This window comes from Eleutherodactylus coqui, chromosome 9, assembly GCF_035609145.1.
Source record: "Eleutherodactylus coqui strain aEleCoq1 chromosome 9, aEleCoq1.hap1, whole genome shotgun sequence".
Classification (NCBI taxonomy): Eukaryota; Metazoa; Chordata; class Amphibia; order Anura; family Eleutherodactylidae; genus Eleutherodactylus; species Eleutherodactylus coqui.
Window position 1 is genome coordinate 173,991,167 of NC_089845.1, and position 23,340 is coordinate 174,014,506.

At 51.5% G+C, this 23,340-nt stretch overlaps 1 protein-coding gene across 1 annotated transcript in view; it reads right to left on the reverse strand.

Moving 5' to 3' along the window:
- Positions 1–23,340, reverse strand: part of ADCY8 (adenylate cyclase 8) — a 488,216-nt gene that overhangs the window by 171,303 nt on the left and 293,573 nt on the right. Inside the window, exons 4-7 of the mRNA XM_066578800.1 lie at positions 20,158–20,269; positions 7,640–7,767; positions 6,516–6,674; positions 3,813–4,083 (exon numbers count right to left, since the gene is read on the reverse strand). Of these exons, the coding sequence (XP_066434897.1) occupies positions 3,813–4,083; positions 6,516–6,674; positions 7,640–7,767; positions 20,158–20,269 (670 nt within the window). The remainder of the gene's footprint in view (positions 1–3,812; positions 4,084–6,515; positions 6,675–7,639; positions 7,768–20,157; positions 20,270–23,340) is intronic.

Sequence of the window (23,340 nt, forward strand, 5' to 3'; positions counted from 1 at the left end):
GGCATGGAGGCTCTAGTACCCTGTTGTATCACCTCTAGCTTGGATACAAGATGTGATACGGGTGGGCATGGAGGCTCTACTACCCTGTTGGGTATATATATAGACATACATGCTCCTTCTAGGGGGGGTGAGTATATAATGTATGAGAAGACACAGCAGAAGATATTGTTTGACAGTACAGAGCAGAGATGAATCCACGGCATGGGGAGATGATTCAGTGGGATGATGGGCGATGGTACACGGTCTTTTCTAGTTGGGGCTCATTTATACAGGAGAAACTCGGGGGAGCAGCGATCGCTGCAAAGATGGGCTTTCCACTACGCAGGCAATGCATCTTGCAGGAAAAATTGCCCATTCTTTTCTATGGGAGTAAAAAAAAAAAAACGTGTTGCAGTCGCACGAAACTGCTGTGTGCATGAGAGTGTGATGTGTTTGTGTAGCTGCCATAGAAAATAATGGCTGCCGCCCAAACATGGAATACGCTGCAGCTTATGTTTAAATATATTGTTCTCTCGCAGCGCTGAGAATAACGGCACATGTAAATGCCTCCATAATGCACCCGTAGACGGAGGAGCAAGCAGCCTGTGAGCACACTGACGAGCCGCCCCTCACTAACCTTATACTGAGGGGGGCGCCGAGCAGTGCTATTCCTACACAACAAAGTAGATCTGTTTGATAGTTCCCTTCCTGTGATTTTCACTAATGTTAGTGTAGGACCCGCAGTAAGCGAGGACCCGCGACGCGGGCTGTGGGCTCACATATTTTGGCCAAGATATCAGCTGATACCTCGTATTTATTTATAACATGCAGTGCAGCTTTAAACAAGCCCAGGGTGCCGATGTGGTTCACCATTGGGGTGCCGGATTCAGATATGGCGTCACTAATAAGTTGTAGGCCTGCAGGGTGCACTACATGCATCATGTGCTATTAAGAAGGGTTTGTGAGGGGCGGCTCGTCAGTGTCATCACAGGTGTTACTTGCTCCTCCCTTGAGGAGCCTGGCTGGCTGCATGTTGGGGGTCTCATGGTGTATATACCTGCCCTCTTGTATCAGTATATCAGGGAGTATATGGCTGCTATTTATGATATTTCCCTTTCTTCGACTAAACGCATGGGATCGGATTAGAAAGCAGCAATGCCATTATAAGCTTCTGCAACCAAAGCCGATGGACAATACGGCTGGCGCCATGATAGGATGGGGTGTTCTATCTACTTTACTTCAAACAACTGCAATGGAGATACATTCCATAGCGCCTAGCCTACAGAGACCCCCAAGGGCCCCGAGACCCCATAGTGCTTAGCCTAGAGAGACCCCCGAGGCCCCGAGACCCCATAGTGCCTAGCCTACAGAGACCCCTGAGGCCCCAAGACACCATAGCGCCTAACCTACAGAGACCCCTGAGGCCCCGGGGCCCCATAGCGCCTTGCCTACAGAGACCCCCGAGGCCCCATAGCGCCTAGCCTACAGAGACCCCTGAGGCCCCGGGGCCCCATAGCGCCTAGCCTACAGAGACCCCTGAGGCCCCGAGACCCCTTAGCGCCTAGCCTACAGAGACCCCCGAGACCCCATAGCGCCTAGCCTACAAAGACCCCTGAGGCCCCGAGACTCCATAGCGCCTAGCCTACAGAGACCCCTGAGGCCCCGAGACCCCATAGCGCCTAGCCCACAGAGACCCCCGAGGCCCTGAGACCCCATAGCGCCTAGCCTACAGAGACCCCTGAGACCCCATAGCGCCTAGCCTACAGAGACCCCTGAGGCCCCGAGACCCCATAGCGCCTAGCCTACAGAGACCCCCTGAGGCCCCGAGACCTCATAGTGCCTAGCCTACAGAGAACCCAGAGGCCCAAAGACCCCATAGCGCCTAGCCTACAGAGAACCCAGAGGCCCCAAGACCCCATAGCGCCTAGCCTACAGAGACCCCCTGAGGCCCCGAGACCTCATAGCGCCTAGCCTACAGAGAACCCAGAGGCCCCGGGGCCCCATAGCGCCTAGTGTACAAAGACCCCCGAGGCCCCATAGCGCCTAGCCTACGGAGACCCCCGAGGCCCCGAGACCCCATAGCGCCTAGCCTACAGAGACCCCTGAGGCCCCGAGACCTCATAGCGCCTAGCCTACAAAGACCCCTGAGGCCCCGAGACTCCATAGCGCCTAGCCTACAGAGACCCCTGAGGCCCCGAGACCCCATAGCGCCTAGCCCACAGAGACCCCTGAGACCCCATAGCGCCTAGCCTACAGAGACCCCTGAGGCCCCGAGACCCCATAGCGCCTAGCCTACAGAGACCCCCTGAGGCCCCGAGACCTCATAGTGCCTAGCCTACAGAGCACCCAGAGGCCCAAAGACCCCATAGCGCCTAGCCTACAGAGAACCCAGAGGCCCCAAGACCCCATAGCGCCTAGCCTACAGAGACCCCCTGAGGCCCCGAGACCTCATAGCGCCTAGCCTACAGAGAACCCAGAGGCCCCGGGGCCCCATAGCGCCTAGCGTACAGAGACCCCCGAGGCCCCATAGCGCCTAGCCTACGGAGACCCCCGAGGCCCCGAAACCCCATAGCGCCTAGCCTACAGAGACCCCTGAGGCCCCGAGACCTCATAGCGTCTAGCCTACAAAGACCCCTGAGGCCCCGAGACTCCATAGCGCCTAGCCTACAGAGACCCCTGAGGCCCCGAGACCCCATAGCGCCTAGCCTACAGAGACCCCCGAGATCCCATAGCGCCTAGCCTACAAAGACCCCTGAGGCCCCGAGACACCATAGCGCCTAGCCCACAGAGACCCCCGAGGCCCTGAGACCCCATAGTGCCTAGCCTACAGAGACCCCCTAAGGCCCCGAGACCTCATAGTGCCTAGCCTACAGAGAACCCAGAGGCCCCGAGACCCCATAGCGCCTAGCCTACAGAGACCCTGGGGCCCCATAGCGCCTAGCGTACAGAGACCCCCGAGGCCCTGGGACCCCATAGCGCCTAGCTTACAGAGACCCTCGAGGCCCGAGACCCCATAGCGCCTAGCCTACAGAGCCCCCTAAGACCCCATAGTGCCTAGCCTACAGAGACCCCTGAGGCCCCGGGGCCCCATAGTGCCTAGCCTACAGAGACCCCCGAGACCCCATAGCGCCTAGCCTACAGAGACCCCCGAGGCCCCGAGACCCCATAGCGGCTAGCCTACAGAGACCCCCGAGGCCCTGAAACCCCATAGCGCCTAGCCTACGGAGACCCCTGAGGCCCCGAGACCCCATAGCGCCTAGCCTACAGAGACCCCTGAGGCCCCGAGACCCCATAGTGCCTAGCCTACAGAGACCCCCGAGGCCCCGAGACCGCATAGCGCCTAGCATACAGAGACCCCATAGAGCAGTTTTATTCATCTCCGTATGCTTATGGAGGATAACGAGGCTCGCTGGCACGGTCATCTACATACGGCTCCTGTAGCTCATGCATCATTGCATGCACTTTGCATATCCAGCATGGAGTACACACCTGCCGCAGGTGAGGAGAGAGGTGGGGAGCGCCATGAGGACTTGCATACGGGTTGGCTGCTCTTACACTGGCGTCCGTTCAGTCTGCCGCTCCGTTACATCTATTATTTCATCCCTTCTCATACTGTAAGCAGATCTCACTTTGATGGGATCTCAGGGTTTGGCATTTCCTTCAGCGGATACATTCGGTAGGTTAATTCTGCCCTCGAGAGGGTTTGCATAATCATTTGAAGTTTCATGTTAGAGAAAAGGTTAAGGATGGCTGCGCTCCCTGTGAGGCCTCCATTTCTGCGCTCCGCTCAAGCATGCCTTATACTGGTTGACATTACATAAAGTTGGACTTACATTCTGCTTGCCCACAATGTTATCGAACGGAAGCTCTGGGCTCCAGGACCCCTCTGTAAAAGTGGCGCCACTGTTCCTCCTGTCGGTGGGACTGACGGACTCCTTCACGATGTCCTCCGGGAGGCTCAGGAGGTTCTCCTCAGGTTGTTTGATCAGGTAGGTCTCGATATTATGTTTCCTCAGGAACTCGTTGCGCTCCTTGCCGTGCCCTTCCTCCACATTGTAGTCCCCGTTAAGGCAGTCGAGCGACGCTTTCGATATATGAATTCTCCTTGAAAGAGTAAAGAAACGCAATACTTGAAATGAACGTCTACAGAACTGTGAGAGACACCGGATGAGGCCTGCAGACGGCCGGGTCCGATCCGGCTGCCAGAATTCTCGCCGCGCGTCTGCAGAGAGCAGCGTGACACTCACCTCTCCCGCGGCCCCGGCTCTTTCATGTACCGGCTGCTGGGCAGCTGGCGCATACGCAGAGCGGAGCCGCGGCCGGTGAGTGCCGTTTCTGTGCGGGGCTCTGCGCGGCCCAATCACAGCCATCTGCATTGGATTGCGTTTGTTAATGCAATCCTATGGCAGCTTCCAGGGGCGGAAATTCCGCGGGAAATCCCGCCGCGGAATTTCCGCCCGTCTGCAGGCGGACTAATGCAAACACTGCCTGCTGAGAGGCTGAGGGCTCCTCAACACGGGTGCCTGCGCATTTGTGGCACCTCAGTCTAAACGTGTTTGTGGAACCAACGAGGCTGTTCTGCGTATTTTATAATACTTTTTCTAGTTCGTTTTTCAGAGGAATCATGCAGCAAACGCCGCATCTCCCTGCATACTGCGCATGTATTTGCGCACCCCGCATTGACTTCTATGGGGGCCTTTGGTGTGCAAAAATATGTTTGGGGTTTTTTTTGTACGGTCTAAATGCGTGCGCAAAATACAGAAATGTGAACAAACGTATCGGAATCAAATGGTTCCATGTGCTGCATACCCAAATAGGCCCAAGTGAAGGGGCCCTTAAACTCGGGAAGGCCTAACGCTGCCCGTACGGATGCCCTGTCTTCTGGTTTGGCGGCAGCTGTGGATCTGTGTGGAGGGTCTCACCGGATGTTTAGGCGCTCCGTTCTGTTCATTACACTTCAGGATAGACAAAGCTCATTCCATTTTAAATGGCTGGATCTCTAGTTCCATCAGGTAGCAGATATGCTTTTGGTTCATCAAATGCATGTCTGTAGCCCTTACAGAACCAGAGGTGCAGCCGTTTGAAGTGGGGTGCGGAATATGAAACTTACTGCTGTCAGTTTTCAGTATGTGTAAACAGAGCAGAAAGAGGGGGGGGGGGGGGGGGGATTCTCTTGTATATCTCCTGTGCATTTTTATCAACCCATCAATCAGAGAGCTTATTTGCTCTCTGATTGTCACATATGGAGGTCTTTTTTTTCTTCAGATAAGTAAAATGCTGAGGATTTGCTCCTCTAATTCCTTCTACACAGTTTAACCCCGCAGATACTGACTGCGGCATCTAAACATTTTTACACAAGGCTTTAAATATTGAAAAAATAAAAAGAACAACAATAAACAACACCTAATTAGTATCACCAGACGCCTGAAAACCTGCATTATAGGCCGCCTGCAGAGCGGCGGAAATTACGTGGCGGGATTTCCTGCGGAATTTCCACCCCTGGAAGCTGCCATAGGATTGTGTTAACAAACGCAATCCTAGGCAGACGGCCGCGATTTGGCCGCGCGAAATCTTGTGTGGCAAACAAATCACGGCAGCCGGCACATGAAAGAGCCGGGGCCGCGGGAGAGGCGAGTGTCACGCTGCTCTCTGCAGACGCTCGGGTCCCGCGGCGAGAATTCTCACAGCCGGATCCAACCTGGCCGTCTGCAGGCGGCCAAACACAGTAAATTTCATTAAAAATAGTGTGTGTATATATATATATGTGTGTGTGCCAGAATAGTCGTTTTCGGATCATCGCAATTCCCGAAGACAGGAATAAAAAAATAATGTAAAAGTTTATATCTCAAAATGGTGCCGATAAAAACTACAATTTGCCCCACAAAGAGCAGCCTTGTTACGGCTCTGTCAGTGTAACGATATAAACGCTCCCGTTCGTAAACGCGGCGCCGCGCAAAACGTATTCTTGTAGAGTAAAAAGTGGTAAACTAGAAAAAAGCTTTGAGAATGTTCTGCCCGATCACAATGAGCGCAGAACGAAGGGATCACACTGGGGGCGGTAACGGTAAGCAGCTGACTACGTCTGTGATGGAGCCGCTCGTTATTCCGTCGCCTCCAGCAAAATAATAACATTTATTGAATATGTAAGAAGGATTCCTATAAGAACGCAGCGCCGCGGACGAGAGCGCAAGAGCTCAGACCGCGGAGCGCAAAATGCTTCTACAATTAGTGATGTCACCAAGGCGTTAAATCTGCACCTGAGGCCATCGAGTTCTGCGCCAAATATATTTACATGGGACATGAGTTCAAAATCTACAATCAAAGAGGAAGCATTTCTTTTTTTGGGGGGGGGGGGGGGGGCAGCTTTAACATGCCTGTTGGAACACAACGGCCTGCAGTGACCTCTCTTTATTAGGGGCCCCAGAACAAGATGGATCAAGCAGAGGGCTAGTGGAAATCAACATGGGCTAGTCATAGCGCGGCGGTCTAGTCTCATCGGATGGCGGCTGCGGTATTGTGGGCGGCGGCTCTCTTACCCCGGTATTCCACCTGATTCCAGTTTATTTGCAATGTCCACATCCCAAGACCAGACATCAAACTGCCATTTCCTAAGTCCCAGCACTCCACATAAGACGGACCCGGAGTGGATGCCAATCCTCATGTCGATGTCGTGCTTCGTTCTTGATCGGACATATCTGTAATCCAAAAAACAAAAATCCCTGTGATCTGACTAATTGGCTCCACCCAAAGTCCAACGATCTAAACCCTACAAGAGACGTCTTTCTGTATGGCAGCTATAGGAGGTGTCGGGGCGGCACTCACAACGGGCGCTGCAGCACCAAACACTCCCCGTACAAACAAGATAGCGGTATTGTAAGTGGCACATGGTCGTGGGGGGTACAGCTGGCCGGTACAGATTTGGCCCAGGAGCTACAAGATGTGTCCCCTTTTCACAGCCCGGTTATCAGGTATGAAGGTTTGCCCAAATCTTCCTTTGCCCGGGATGTATAAAAGGCACAGAGATCGGGCTGGTTGTTGCTTTTCAGCAAAACCAAAAATGCTTTGCTGACCGTCTCCGTGTGAACAGCAAGGTGTACAGCTGCCCTATATGAACACGTGATCTCACTAGCGACCCCCCCCCCCCCCCCACCGAGTCCTTGCTGCGCATGCATTGGCAAAATATCCCCCGGTGAGCATTACTCCTCCATGCTAGCAGCATTTGAAATCCGGGCCGGTGTTCACTGCTTGCAGCTCGGAACGCCTGTTGTTCTCAGCTGTACTGCATCCCAGCATCACTGATGAAGAGGTCTTGAACCTCAAAACACGTTTTACTTTGGTCAATGTAAACAGAACTCCGAGAAGTGGGACTCTACTCCTTGTGAATTTCTTCTGGCTCTCCGGATGGTTGCACCATCTCCCAGCTGCCGCACGCCTATTACTAGCAGGGCACCAGTCTGGCTGGGCAGCGGCTCCGCACATTACTTGCTGGTCTCATGCCTTGGAAGCACTAACTATTCGGGCGAGCTCCACCCCATCTGGTATTGGACTACACCAGGCAAGGCATGGAAACCTCAACCACTGATCGCTGACATAGAGGCCAGGTGACTTCAGATGAGTCCCTGTCACCCAACATTAGAACCGAGAAGGGCCGGACAATTACCTGATGGTCTTGATCATGCTGAGCCCCATTTCCACGCAGCAATGCGCGTGGTCCGGACGCGGCTCTGGAAGGCCGGACACACAGTAATAACAATCACCCAGGATCTTAATTCTAAGGCAGTGATGTTCCTAAAATGCACAAGAAAGAAAACAGTGATAACATTCCGAAATGACATCAAGATCATTCGAGAAGCGGAGAATCGCTCCAAATGCATCCCTTTATCATTCATATAAAGGAACTATTGTCATACAGGAGAGGGAAGTATTAGAGGGAGGCTCTTCAGGGCGGCATTATCCTGCATCAACCCATCGCATGGTCCGGGGGTGGGGGGGGCCCTATAGACGGGGGGGTCTGGGACCCCATAGAGGGGGAGGGGGGACTGGGACCCTATAGAAACCCACAGTAACCAACCACAAGTGCTCTCTGCTCTATTACTGCAGGGGACACGGTTTCTTCAGAGAATCCCCCCACGTCTCAGTATCTTAGGCAATCTAATTAGTGAGCGGTAGCATGGTTTCCTCTTACTTTGCGCATGCTTGTAGGTATGCCCCCGTGTGGAGGTCAGTGTATGTATGTCCCTATGTAGGTCTCGGAGTGTAACACCATTTTTATTTTACCTTTTTATTGCACCTTTTATAGAAAAGCTTAGAACTTTAATGAGCTCCTCCCTGCTTGTTCTGGTAGAGCATTACAAGGCTCCACCCGCTACTTTTCTAAAATTTAATGGCAAATGAGTGCAGCTGTGAGAAGAATGTCAAATACAACGGTACTTACCCGTCCTTGGTGATTTAGCACTGCAGCCCCGCTGTTCACCTGACGACAGAGGAAATCAGATGACCGGCTCCTGCCAATCAGAAGCTGCAGTGTCACTGTCCAGAACTCCTGGAATCACGGCGCCCAGGATGTGAGAGCCGATGCCAGGAGAATGAGATACTTTCCATGGAATACTTTCTACTAACGTCTGAAACACTTCAGCTACTATTTCCCTCCATTCATCCTACAAACGTCTGGTGAGTTCTCTCAAGGAAGATGTGTTGGCGCTTCTACAATGATACGTTGTATCATTGATTTCAATGGGAGTGAAGCTGATTCCTGCACTTCCTGTGCTGACCATTGATGCCAACGTCCAACCTGCTGCAGAGGCAGCGGGCCTGACGAACAGCTGATAGACGGGATCATGAGCGGTGGATCCATGTCCATCAACTACTGACAGTCTGTCTGGAGGACAGAAGGCAGCAAACCTATGCAGTAGACATTCCATTGTGGCCTGGGGATGTTTTACAGTCTGCTGGGTGTAGTGACAAGAACTGTGAACACAGAGGTGACATTCTAGACAATAACAGGCTGCTGACAGTGTGGCAATACGCTGGACATGGTCAGCAATATGTCCAATAAGACAACATGCCTTGTCGCAGGTCCAGTGCCGTTTTATGTTGACTTGAGGATATGGATGTCCCACGATTGGACCGGCTGCACAGAGTCCCGACTTGAACCTACTGAACATCTTTGGGACGAACCAGAACATCTGGTCAGAACATATGAATAGCATCCATCTTCTTTGAAAGAACTGACCAGACATTTACAGGATGAATGGAGGGAGATAACAGCTGAAGTGTATCGGACGTTAGTACGCCACAGAGAGTATCTGATGCTATTAGGGCCAACAGAGCCCCACTAAGTTAAAAAAAAAATACTATGTTTCTTTCCTGCTCAGGGGTCTCGTTACTTTTGGTAAAATAGTCTCATATCCATTTATAAAATAAACATCATAAATAATGATATGGAAAAACAGAGACTTGTAAACTGCAGTGACTCTGGCCCATCCTCTCCAGCGGCTCTGGCCCGTCCTCTCCAGCGGCTCTGGCCCGTCCCCTGCAGCGGCTCTGGCCCGTCCCCTGCAGCGGCTCTGGCCCGTCCTCTGCAGCGGCTCTGGCCCGTCCCCTGCAGCGGCTCTGGCCCGTCCTCTGCAGCGGCTCTGGCCCGTCCCCTGCAGCGGCTCTGGCCCGTCCCCTGCAGCGACTCTGGCCCATCCCCTGCAGCGGCTCTGGCCCGTCCCCTGCAGCGGCTCTGGCCCGTCCTCTGCAGCGGCTCTGGCCCGTCCCCTGCAGCGGCTCTGGCCCGTCCCCTGCAGCGGCTCTGGCCCGTCCCCTGCAGCGGCTCTGGCCCGTCCCCTGCAGTGGCTCTGGCCCGTCCTCTGCAGCGGCTCTGGCCCGTCCCCTGCAGCGGCTCTGGCCCGTCCCCTGCAGCGGCTCTGGCCCGTCCCCTGCAGCGACTCTGGCCCGTCCCCTGCAGCGGCTCTGGCCCGTCCCCTGCAGCGGCTCTGGCCCGTCCCCTGCAGCGGCTCTGGCCCGTCCTCTCCAGCGGCTCTGGCCCGTCCTCTGCAGCGGCTCTGGCCCGTCCCCTGCAGCGACTCTGGCCCGTCCTCTGCAGCGACTCTGGCCCGTCCCCTGCAGCGGCTCTGGCCCGTCCCCTGCAGCGACTCTGGCCCGTCCCCTGCAGCGACTCTGGCCCGTCCCCTGCAGCGGCTCTGGCCCGTCCCCTGCAGCGACTCTGGCCCGTCCCCTGCAGCGACTCTGGCCCGTCCCCTGCAGCGACTCTGGCCCGTCCCCTGCAGCGGCTCTGGCCCGTCCCCTGCAGCGGCTCTGGCCCGTCCTCTGCAGCGGCTCTGGCCCGTCCCCTGCAGTGGCTCTGGCCCGTCCCCTGCAGTGGCTCTGGCCCGTCCCCTGCAGCGACTCTGGCCCGTCCCCTGCAGCGACTCTGGCCCGTCCCCTGCAGCGACTCTGGCCTGTCCTCTGCAGCGCTGCCGCGACTCTGGCCCGTCCCCTGCAGCGACTCTGGCCCGTCCCCTGCAGCGGCTCTGGCCCGTCCTCTGCAGCGGCTCTGGCCCGTCCCCTGCAGTGGCTCTGGCCCGTCCCCTGCAGCGGCTCTGGCCCGTCCCCTGCAGTGGCTCTGGCCCGTCCTCTGCAGCGGCTCTGGCCCGTCCCCTGCAGCGGCTCTGGCCCGTCCCCTGCAGCGGCTCTGGCCCGTCCCCTGCAGCGACTCTGGCCCGTCCCCTGCAGCGACTCTGGCCCGTCCCCTGCAGCGGCTCTGGCCCGTCCCCTGCAGCGGCTCTGGCCCGTCCTCTCCAGCGGCTCTGGCCCGTCCTCTGCAGCGGCTCTGGCCCGTCCCCTGCAGCGACTCTGGCCCGTCCTCTGCAGCGACTCTGGCCCGTCCCCTGCAGCGGCTCTGGCCCGTCCCCTGCAGCGACTCTGGCCCGTCCCCTGCAGCGACTCTGGCCCGTCCCCTGCAGCGACTCTGGCCTGTCCTCTGCAGCGCTGCCGTGTCTCCTGCTAGATCTCTTCTACACCAAAAACTGGATCTTGTAAATCAGATGTATTCCAACCAGCAGATTGTTACATTGTAATATCTAGAAAGCTACAAATAGGTAATAAATAGCAGCGCCGGATCCCGCACAGCGATGGATCCACTCCAGCTGCGACCGATCCGCTTAATGCCGCCAGTCAGCAGGAATCTACTACTGAGCAATGAGAAGATAAATAGCGATTGTCTCTCGGCGTCGACTGCAGTCACAGAAAGTCCTGCCGCTGCATCGATGGTTGCTTGTCTGCTTCTCGCTCAGCGCTTCACCTCCTGTAGGAAGCGCGGCCCGGGGAGCGTTTACACGGAACGAGGAGCCAGCGAGCCAACAAGGTTTATTAAGCTGCCTGAAAAGTCAAACAACCGCCAACGACAAGTCAGCCATTTATTCAGTCCACACTGAACGATTATCACTGAAATTGGTTCATTTGAAGGAATTTTGAGTGATAATTTTTACGTGTAAACGGGCCTTAACTTGCATTAACTCTTTCAGATCCAAAGCTTAGCTACCACACAATAGAGATGAGCAGCATTGCTGTTCGAGGTACAGAGCGGACGCGTTCACTGTGTTGTGCCGCCGCCTGGCACTATTTGGGGATAATTAGTTGTGAGGTGCAGTATTTGGGGGCTCCGTGTCACACAGCAGGGTGAAGGGTTCATGTATGTTGGTAAGGGTGTCATGGCGGGAGGACGTCATTATGGTGCTCCGTGCACGACCGACTGCAGGCTTTCTATTGGTCACTATGGAGTAGTAGTGGCAATGGGGCGGCACTATTATTTGGGCCTTGTATAGTGGGTCAGTCCCAGTATGTACATTTACTTGCTCAATGGTAATATGTACTTTTGGCATAGTGGCAACAATGTTCTATGATGACTGTATGTATATATGTGTGTGTGTGTGGGGGGGGGGGGTACACTTTGGGGCTTGTGCCCCTCATCTTGTAAGACTCCACCAACGCCTCTGCTGCCCAGTGTCTCATCCCATAGGAATACATGGAGTGGCTCCTTCATCTAATTCTTGTCTATAAGCTCGATCCTCCTGGGTGTAAATAGCATAAGCTACATAGAAGAAGCACCCCGAGGAAAAGAAGAGCCCACAATTACGTTGCCAGGACAGAAGGGCCCTTCTCACGACCCTTGGGCTCATCCCCCATGCTTTTGCATGCTAGCAGTTCAATCTTCTGTTGGGAAGTAGATGGGAGCGCTCTCGTCAAGGTCCCCGCGGCACGCGGTCTGCCGCTGTGGTATGTATGCCTGCCATCACACGTTGCTGCGGCAGGAATTAGAGATCGGCGGACTACCGGGCACCACCGGGTGGGGGGGATAGTCCTATCCGGCAGAGCTGTATACGGGCCATCATCCGGCAGAGCTGTATACGGGCCATCATCCGGCAGAGCTGTATACGGGCCATCATCCGGCAGAGCTGTATACGGGCCATCATCCGGCAGAGCTGTATACGGGCCATCATCCGGCAGAGCTGTATACGGGCCATCATCCGGCAGAGCTGTATACGGGCCATCATCCGGCAGAGCTGTATACGGGCCATCATCCGGCAGAGCTGTATACGGGCCATCAGCATTTACATTTACAATCTATATTTGCCTATTGAAAACCCCGCCAACAGGGGGAAACCACAACCTCCATGCAGATGTCGCCCGGTCCGTGGCCCCAGCTAAGAGAAGGCTTGTCGTTCCCTACGTACCCCTCAATTACTCCAGCATGTCGCAGCCAGAAAACGCCCTCAAATGCCGCTTGTGTAACTGTATCGGCGCCCGCGAGGCAGGCGGGTGTACCATACCTAGCTATTATGTAACATGGCAGACTGGCATAAGCGTCTGTGTGATAGATGATATGTGGTGATAAGCTGGGCGACAGGTGTCAAAATAAAAGTGGCAAACCTATCGGCGCGGAGAGGATGGCAGGGCGGCGGCAGTGACTCACAGGCTAATATGGAAGAGTCGGATTGTTTTGCATGTTAGTAAATGCTGAGCTGACAGCGTTCACAGACACGTGGGGGGGGGGGGGGGGTCCGCCAGCGTCTCCGGGCGGAGAGAAGATCACAAACAGATCTCTGATGAACTAGTGCCAAGCAGACAGCTCATGTGGGCAGAACGTGGGGGCGCCGAGAGCGAGGGCAGCGAGTGACGCAGGAACTGAACTTACTCTATAGACAGCGCAAAGACAAAACCTGACTAGAATGGCCCCCACGACCATGTGACATGCTGGCCCTTGGATGGGGGGCTGGAGAGACCGCCGGTATGGCAATGGTGGCAAACTGGTGCAGTGGATTGGATTTCTCTTCCTTTTGCTATTAACCCCTTTCTAACCCTGAAATCCTTAACTGGTGTAAGATGCCCTGAACCCTGCCTAGGTAACCCCCCGTCCGCACGGGCCGCACCCTCTGGTAATGTATGTCATTCACACTGGGCGACCGCTCCTCTTACAGACAACACTACAACTGTTGAACACCGTGGTGATCCTGACTGCGCTACCTGCATCCCACGCGCTCAGGCCCAGATGTAGGACTTGGCATTCCTCCTTGTTAAATACCATTCTGTTAGTCGCCGACCACTGTGCAAGCTTGTCTAGATCTTTTTGAATCCTCTCTCTCTTCCCCAGTGTTAGCTATCCCTCCTAGCTTTGTGTCGTCAGTAAATTTGATCAGTTTCCCACAATTCCCTCCTCCAGATCATGTATAACAACGTTGACCAACACTGGGCCTAGGACAGAGCCTTGTGGTACCCCACTTGATACATTCTTCCACTCGGATGTGCAGCCATTTATAACAATGCTGACCAACACTGGGCCGAGGACAGAGCCTTGTGGTCCCCACTTGATACATTCTTCCACTTGGATGTGCAGCCATTTATGACCACTCTTTGAGTACGATCACTCAGCCAGTTGTGAATCCACCTAACAGTTGCCTTGTCAATCCCAGATTTGGTCATTTCACCAATAAGTCTGGTATGAGATACTTTGTCAGATGCTTTACTAAAGCCAAGATATACTATATCCACCACATCTCCCTGATCAGCCCAGTCGGTGGTTCTGTCCTAGAAGGACATTAGATCCGTCTGCCATGACTTGTTCCACCCCATGCTGGCTCTGGGTCATTACTCCCTTCCCTCCCAGCTTCTTGCATACATGCTGTTTGGTCGCAGCCAATGTGCAGTTTTCCCAGCATGATGTTTTTCCGCAGGCACTTCATGTGAATGGATACACTGGACCCCGATGCTTCCCATAGTCACCCTTTGGGGGGGATTTTCTGCTGCATGCGGTCATGTGATCAAGTCCTAAGAGAACCTTCAGCAATGTGACGCTTTGTCATCGGTATAAAGTCCTAGATTCTATTAAAGCCTTCGGCGTTTGCAGTTACATTATAACATTCCCGGCGACTGATTGGCTCGTCCGTCATTGCTCAGTATGCAGAGATACCAATTAGCTCCAAACCTGGAAGATCACCCAGAAGGAGAGAAAACCGGCGATGGAGGCCTTGGCTTGGCCTCTCCTTCACTCGTACGGTAATCCCACTTCTGTGACTTGGGTCAGCAAAATACTCTGCAGATTGCTGGGAAGGAGAGGATTACATGGAGGGATCCATCCACAAGGATACACAGCTGTGGCTGCGGCCCGACGGACCCCCAGGTATGATGCATAGGGCAGACTATGGTCCAACATCTAAAGATCCTCAGGGGCATGCATATAGGACACTGCCACATTATTAGCTCTGTCCTAAACCGAAGGCATATCTAATGGGTTCAACTGATTGCAGCTGCTGTGTTGTGTCTACGTCAGATATACAGTAATACCGGAGGACATAAAGTGCAGCCAGTGAGGATCCAGATGACAGAGGGCAATGCAAGATGCTCTATACCTAAATGTACTAGTCACTATTAGGACATTATAGCACTAGTGTTTCTGGTGGCACATCACACACACAGCTCTACTACACTCCGCACATCACACACACAGCTCTACTACACTCCGCACATCACACACACAGCTCTGCTACACTCCGCACATCACACACACAACTCTGCTACACTCCGCACATCACACACACAACTCTGCTACACTCCGCACATCACACGCACAACTCTGCTACACTCCGCACATCACACGCACAGCTCTGCTACACTCCGCACATCACACACACAGCTCTACTACACTCCGCACATCACACACACAGCTCTGCTACACTCCGCACATCACACACACAGCTCTGCTACACTCCGCACATCACACACACAGCTCTGCTACACTCCGCACATCACACACACAGCTCTGCTACACTCCGCACATCACACACACAGCTCTGCTACACTCCGCACATCACACACACAGCTCTGCTACACTCCGCACATCACACACACAGCTCTGCTACACTCCGCACATCACACACACAGCTCTGCTACACTCCGCACATCACACACACAGCTCTGCTACACTCCGCACATCACACACACAGCTCTGCTACACTCCGCACATCACACACACAGCTCTGCTACACTCCGCACATCACACACACAGCTCTGCTACACTCCGCACATCACACACACAGCTCTGCTACACTCCACACATCACACACACAGCTCTGCTACACTCCGCACATCACACACACAGCTCTGCTACACTCCACACATCACACACACAGCTCTGCTACACTCCGCACATCACCCACACAGCTCTGCTACACTCCACACATCAGACACACACACAGCTTTGCTAAACCGCACACATCACAAACACAGCTCTTCTACACCCCAGACATCCCACACAGCTCTGCTACATGGTACATGCATTATGATCCCCACACATCACGCACACAGCTCTACTACACCGCACACATCACACTTGGCTCTGCTACACCCCGCACATCACACACACAGCTCTGCTACATGGTACATGCATTATGATCCTCACACATCACGCACACAGCTCTGCTACACCGCACACATCACACTTAGCTCTACTACACCCCGCACATCACACACACACAGCTCTACTACATGGTACATGCACACAAACAGCTCTGCTACTTGGTACATGCACACACACAGCTCTACTACACCCCACACTTCACACACAGCTTGGCTCCTCCCACAGCAGTGACATCACCACAGGTCCTTGAGCCCACTGGATCTCTGTGGTGGTGGTAGGTCAGTGTGTTCTGGCAGGACCACAGAGCTGTGTCTGAGATAATAGCGGCTTAGATGTATTCTCAAGGTGTTATTTTTGTCCTCCACTTCCCAGAGCCCTAACTGTGCTGTTCTTCTGTCGGTCAGACTGTGTTTTTTTATATATGTTGTAGGACCTTCGATGAAATCACCAGGGGTGGAGCACGAAAAGAACGCACACACATACATACAGACATGTGGTCATTTGTAGTTTGATATGTGACTTCACAGAAACTAGACACAGAGGCTTTAATACATGGCGAAACATATATTCCAGGGTCATAGAAAGGTTGGGGTTAATTAAAAACCACTGTAATAAAATGATTATGAGGCAATATAGTCAGGATGACTCCTCTAGTACAAAAAGAAGGCAAAAACACAGAGAGAGCGCGCTCTAACAAATCATATTCATGTGAGATAGATAGGAGAGATCTTTGTATTGATATTATACATAGTTATTAGAGCGCCCCCTTGTTACAGTCCTGGGTATAAATAGATGATGGGGGAGATCTCTGTACTGACCCCTGATATATTATACATAGTTATTAGAGCGCCCCTTGTTACAGTCCTGGGTATAATAGATGATGGGAGAGATCTCTGTACTGACCCTGATATATCTATACATAGTTATTAGAGCCCCCCTTGTTACAGTCCTGGGTATAATAGATGATGGGAGAGATCTCTGTACTGACCCCTGATATATCTATACATAGTTATTAGAGCGCCCCCTTGTTACATTCCTGGGTATAATAGATGATGGGAGAGATCTCTGTACTGACCCCTGATATATCTATACATAGTTATTAGAGTGCCCCCTTGTTACAGTCCTGGGTATAATAGATGATGGCAGAGATCTCTGTACTGACCCCTGATATATTATACATAGTTATTAGAGTGCCCCCTTGTTACAGTCCTGGGTATAATAGATGATGGGAGAGATCTCTGTACTGACCCCTGATATATTATACATAGTTATTAGAGCACCCCCTTGTTACAGTCCTGGGTATAAATAGATGATGGGGGAGATCTCTGTACTGACCCCTGATATATCTATACATAGTTATTAGAGCGCCCCCTTGTTTCAGTCCTGGGTATAATAGATGATGGGAGAGATCTCTGTACTGTCCCCTGATATATTATGCATAGTTATTAGAGCGCCCCCTTGTTTCAGTCCTGGGTATAATAGATGATGGGAGAGATCTCTGTACTGACCCCTGATATATCTATACATAGTTATTAGAGCACCCCCTTGTTACAGTCCTGGGTATAATAGATGATGGGAGAGATCTCTGTACTGACCCTGATATATCTATACATAGTTATTAGAGCACCCCCTTGTTACTGTCCTGGGTATAATAGATGATGGGAGATATCTCTGTACTGTCCCCTGATATATTATGCATAGTTATTAGAGCGCCCCCTTGTTTCAGTCCTGGGTATAATAGATGATGGGAGAGATCTCTGTACTGACCCCTGATATATCTATACATAGTTATTAGAGCACCCCCTTGTTACAGTCCTGGGTATAATAGATGATGGGAGAGATCTCTGTACTGACCCTGATATATCTATACATGGTTATTAGAGCGCCCCCTTGTTACAGTCCTGGGTATAATAGATGGGAGAGATCTCTGTACTGATCCCTGATATATCTATACATAGGTATTAGAGCGCCCCATTGTTACAGTCCTGGGTATAATAGATGACGGAGAGATCTCTGTACTGACCCCTGATATATCTCTACATAGGTATTAGAGAGCCCCCTTGTTACAGTCCTTGGTATAATAGATAATGGGAGAGATCTCTGTACTGACCCCTGATATATCTCTACATAGTTATTAAAGTGCCCCCTTGTTACAGTCCTGGGTATAATAGATGATGGAGAGATCTCTGTACTGACCCCTGATATATCTATACATGGTTATTAGAGCGCCCCCTTGTTACAGTCCTGGGTATAATAGATGATGATAGAGATCTCTGTACTGACCCCTGATATACATAGTTATTAGAGTGCCCCCTTATTACAGTCCTGGTATAATAGATGATGAGAGAGATCTCTGTACTGACCCCTGATATATGCATAGTTATTAGAGCGCTCCCTTGTTACAGTCCTGGGTATAATAGATGATGGGAGAGATCTCTGTACTGACCCCAGATATATTATACATAGTTATTAGAGCGCCCCCTTGTTACAGTCCTGGGTATAATAGATGATGGTAGAGATCTCTGTACTGTCTCCTGATATATCTATACATAGTTATTAGAGCGCCCCCTTGTTACAGTCCAGGGTATAATAGAGGATGGGAGAGATCTCTATACTGACCCCTGATGTATCTATATATAGTTATTAGAGCGCCCCTTGTTACAGTCCTGGGTATAATAGATGATAGGAGAGATCTCTGTACTGACCCCTGATATATCTATACATAGTTATTAGAGCACCCCCTTGTTACAGTCCTGGGTATAATAGATAATGAATGAGATCTCTGTACTGACCCCTGATATATTTATACATAGTTATTAGAGCGCCCCCTTGTTACAGTTCTGGGGATAATAGATGATGGTAGAGATCTCTGTACTGACCCCTGATATATGCATAGTTATTAGAGCGCCCCCTTGTTACAGTCCTGGGTATAATAGATGATGGGAGTGATCTCTGTTCTGTCCCTGATATATTATACATAGTTATTAGAGCGCCCCCTTGTTACAGTCCTGGGTATAATAGATGATGGGAGAGATCTCTGTACTGACCCCTGATATATTATACATAGTTATTAGAGCGCCCCCTTGTTACAGTCCTTAGAATAATAGATGATGGGAGAGATCTCTGTACTGACCCCTGATATATCTGTACATAGTTATTAGAGCGCCCCCTTGTTACAGTCCTTAGTATAATAGATGATGGCAGAGATCTCTGTACTGACCCCTGATATATCTATACATAGTTATTAGAGCGCCCCCTTGTTACAGTCCTGGGTATAATAGATGATGGGAGAGATCTCTGTACTGACCCCGGATATATTATACATAGTTATTAGAGCGCCCCCTTGTTACAGTCCTGGGTATAATAGATGATGGGAGAGATCTCTGTACTGACCCCTCATATATTATACATAGTTATTAGAGCGCCCCTTGTTACAGTCCTGGGTATAATAGATGATGGGACTGTCCCCTGATATATGCACTGTCCCCTGATATATGCATAGTTATTAGAGCGCCCCCTTGTTACAGTCCTGGGTATAATAGATGATGGGAGAGATCTCTGTACTGACCCCTGATATATCTATACAAAGTTATTAGAGTGCCCCCTTGTTACAGTCCTGGGTATAATAGATGATGGGAGAGATCTCTGTACTGACCCCTGATATATCTATACAAAGTTATTAGAGCGCCCCCTTGTATAACAGATGATAGGAGAGATCTCTGCACTGACCCAGGACATATCTACACCGCTGTCTCCTAGGCTGGGGCCCGCTCCTCGGACGCTGCACGTGTATAGGTCCCGGTGACCCCAATCTCTGATTGTAAATGTAAGACACGGACGTAAGACCCAACTCAGGACAGAGACTGCGGTCTGTAAATCTGCAGTTTAGCACTCTATGGAACTACGAATAATCGAATGCAAAGGCGCCCTCTACTGCCAATACATGAAACACCCCGGGCAACCCATCCTGGGGGCGCTGTGAGGCATGACGTTTCTTATATAGGATGGGAAAGTTAAACGGCACGCACTAGCAGTCTTATAGAAAATATTTGTTGCCCATAGCAACCAATTAGAGAGCAGCTTTCATTTTACCACAGCAGTCTAAGAAAATAAAGCTGCGCTGTGATTGGTTGCTGGGGGAAAAACTTTTTTCTAATAGACAGCTCACGTGATAGTGGCAGTTACTCTTCCGTGGCCCCTGTAGATGCTATGGGGCCGTCCACATGACATCAGCCCGCAGTATATCAGGCATTAGATAAAGGCACCGTTATATAACTCACATGTGCTAGGCGATCGAACCTCGCAAAGAGCTCGTTTAACATTCGGACCAGTTCCTGCGCGGACAGCGTGGTGGACAGGTTGGTGAATCCCTTCACATCTGCAAACAGAATGCTGCAAAGAAAAGAGACAGAGGTCAGTGACAAGTCCCGGCGGCGAGGAGTCGCCCGAAATGTCAGTCGCTGCGCGGTTCCTCAGATGGAATACCGGAAAACGTGTGAGGTATGAAGGGGAGTGTGAGGTATGAAGGGGGGTGTGCTCCTGTAACAACCCCGAGCGCTGCGGCAGAGGGAACCGACACGGCACCTCTAGTGTACATTCATGGAATGGCAGCCATCAGTGTGGACTCAGAGAGGACCCCCCACCCCGGACCACCATCCTACCCAGTGACAGCGGTATGTGCCACACAACCATTGTGCCTTAGGACATGGCGTACATATTTGGGAAATGCTACGGGCGCTGTAATAGCAGCCGCTCATACTTACTCTTCATACGCCGACCCACAGAAGTCATCAGCCAGCTGCTCCAGACGCCCAGAGGGCAACTCTGCCAACACGCTGAATAGCCCCTGCTTTTTAAAGCCCCCAGCCCCTTTATTAGATCCCCGGGACCCTTTAAAAGATCACTCAGCCCTCCCACGATTGGCGCCCCCTGTACGGTAATTCTCCCCGTGACCCCGGAGTGCGGCATACAATCACGTGACAAGCTTTCCGTGGATCAGTCTCAGTGTGAATCCATATTAGATGGAAGATCCAGCGATCGGAGCGACTTCCAACGAGGACGGTCATCGGTGCCTGACTAGCCGGGGTCTCACTGCCAACCGCGGGGGGTTTTATCGTGTAACGGTGTGGAGAGTATACAGAGAATGGCGCGATCGAACTGCTCCCAGACCTGCGGTCAGGCCTTCACTGCCGGCTACTTTGGAAGAAGCTGGCAGAAGTAGGAGACGATGGATTGTGAATGCCTTGACCCCAAGGTAACGCCTCTGGGACTAGTTTCTAGCGGAATGTATTTCGGGATGCGACGTGTACAAGAGAAGTGACAGGTAAATGATATGTGCAGCGCGGGCAGAGCGCGCTGGAATCTATTACGCACCGTCTTTTATTTGGGTTTATTTTTATCCGCAGGTTTAGTAGCAGAAAATAGATTTCTCTGAATGGCAATGCTGTAAATCCCACTCTGAGGCCGCGTTCTAGGAGGCGCCACCTGATAATACAGCTTATCACTCTGGTAAATCCAGCAGATGATTCCATGGAGCAGCTATGGAGGACGGGCCGTCTCCGCCTATTTGGTTTACATTAACCCTATTCATCGCCGGCATGTGGACCTCCTCATATGGGCTTCCCTACAGAAGGTCCTCCATAACATTCCCATAACACGGAGTCGCCATCCTGTTCACGGCTGAATCCCATCTTATGGTCCTCCTGCAAGGTCAGGTAATCTGTCTGTGCAAACGACCAGCGACCGTGGGTCGGCGCCCGTCACCCTCGTGTACCCAGATCCTCAGTTCTATTGGGCGGCGGGTCGGTAACACGGGCGAGCTCCAGCAGAGGATCTTTATGCTCCCCTAAACAACACCATCAGTATGCTTGTTCATCGGCTGATCGTTGGTCATTTTACTCAGATCGGCTGTCAGAAGAACGAGCTGTGGGACAAACACTGGGCCTGATAATTGGCTCATGTGAAAGGACCAAAAGGACCTAGAAAACACAGACTTGGCTAAACCCGAGGAAATGCCAAACATACACTGTGGGTCAGGGGGTTCTGATGCCGGGGCCACCACTTAGCAGCCGTCTTGTTATAGGCATGACTGACAGATGTGAAAAAGAAACAGATAGAGAGAGAGAGCGAGAGAGAGAGAGCGAGAGAGAGAGAGAGCGAGAGAGAGCGAGGGAGAGAACGAGAGAGAGCGAGAGAGAGAGCGAGAGAGAGAGAGAGAGAGCGATAGAGAGAGAGAGAGCGATAGAGAGAGAGAGAGCGATAGAGAGAGAGAGCGATAGAGAGAGAGAGCGATAGAGAGAGAGAGAGATAGAGAGAGAGAGATATAGAGCGAGAGAGATATAGAGCGAGAGAGATATAGAGCGAGAGAGATATAGAGCCCGAGAGATATAGAGCCCAAGAGATATAGACCCCGAGAGATATAGAGCGCGAGAGTGATAGAGCACGAGAGTGATAGAGCACGAGAGTGATAGAGCGCAAGAGTGATAGAGCGAGAGTGATAGAGCGCGAGAGTGATAGAGCGCGAGAGTGATAGAGCGCGAGTGATAGAGCGCGAGAGAGATAGAGCGCGAGAGAGATAGAGCACGAGAGAGATAGAGCGCGAGAGAGATAGAGAGCGAGAGAGATAGAGAGCGAGAGAGATAGAGAGCGAGAGAGATAGAGCGCGAGAGAGATAGAGAGCGAGAGAGATAGAGCGCGAGAGAGATAGAGCGCGAGAGAGATAGAGCGCGCGAGAGATAGAGCGCGCGAGAGATAGAGCGCGAGAGAGATAGAGCGCGAGAGAGATAGAGCGCGAGAGATAGAGCGCGAGAGATATAGAGAGCGAGAGATATAGAGAGAGAGATAGAGAGAGATAGATAGATGATAGAGAGATAGATAGATATGAGATGGATGGATAGATATGAGAATAGATGGATAAGATAAGAGATAGATAGATAGATAGATAGATAGATAGATAGATAGATAGATATGAGATAGATAGATAGGAGATAGATAGATAGATAGATATGAGATAGATAGATAGATAGATAGATAGATAGATAGGAGATAGATAGATAGATATGAGATAGATAGATGATAGAGAGATAGATAGATATGGGATGGATGGATAGATAGGATAAGAGATAGATAGATAGATAGATATGAGATAGATAGATAGATAGATAGATAGATAGATAGATATGCGATAGAAAGATAAGATAAGAGATAGATAGATATGAGATAGATATATATGAGATAGATGGATGGATAGACAAGATAAGAGATAGATAGGTAGATATGAGATAGATAGATGATAGATAGATAGATATGAGAGTGATACATAGATAGATATGAGATGGATAGATAATAGATAGATAGATAGATAGATAGATAGATAGATAGATAGATAGATAGATAGATAGATAGATAGATGGATAGATGTGGGATGGATGGATTGGTAGATAGACAGATAGATATGAGATAGA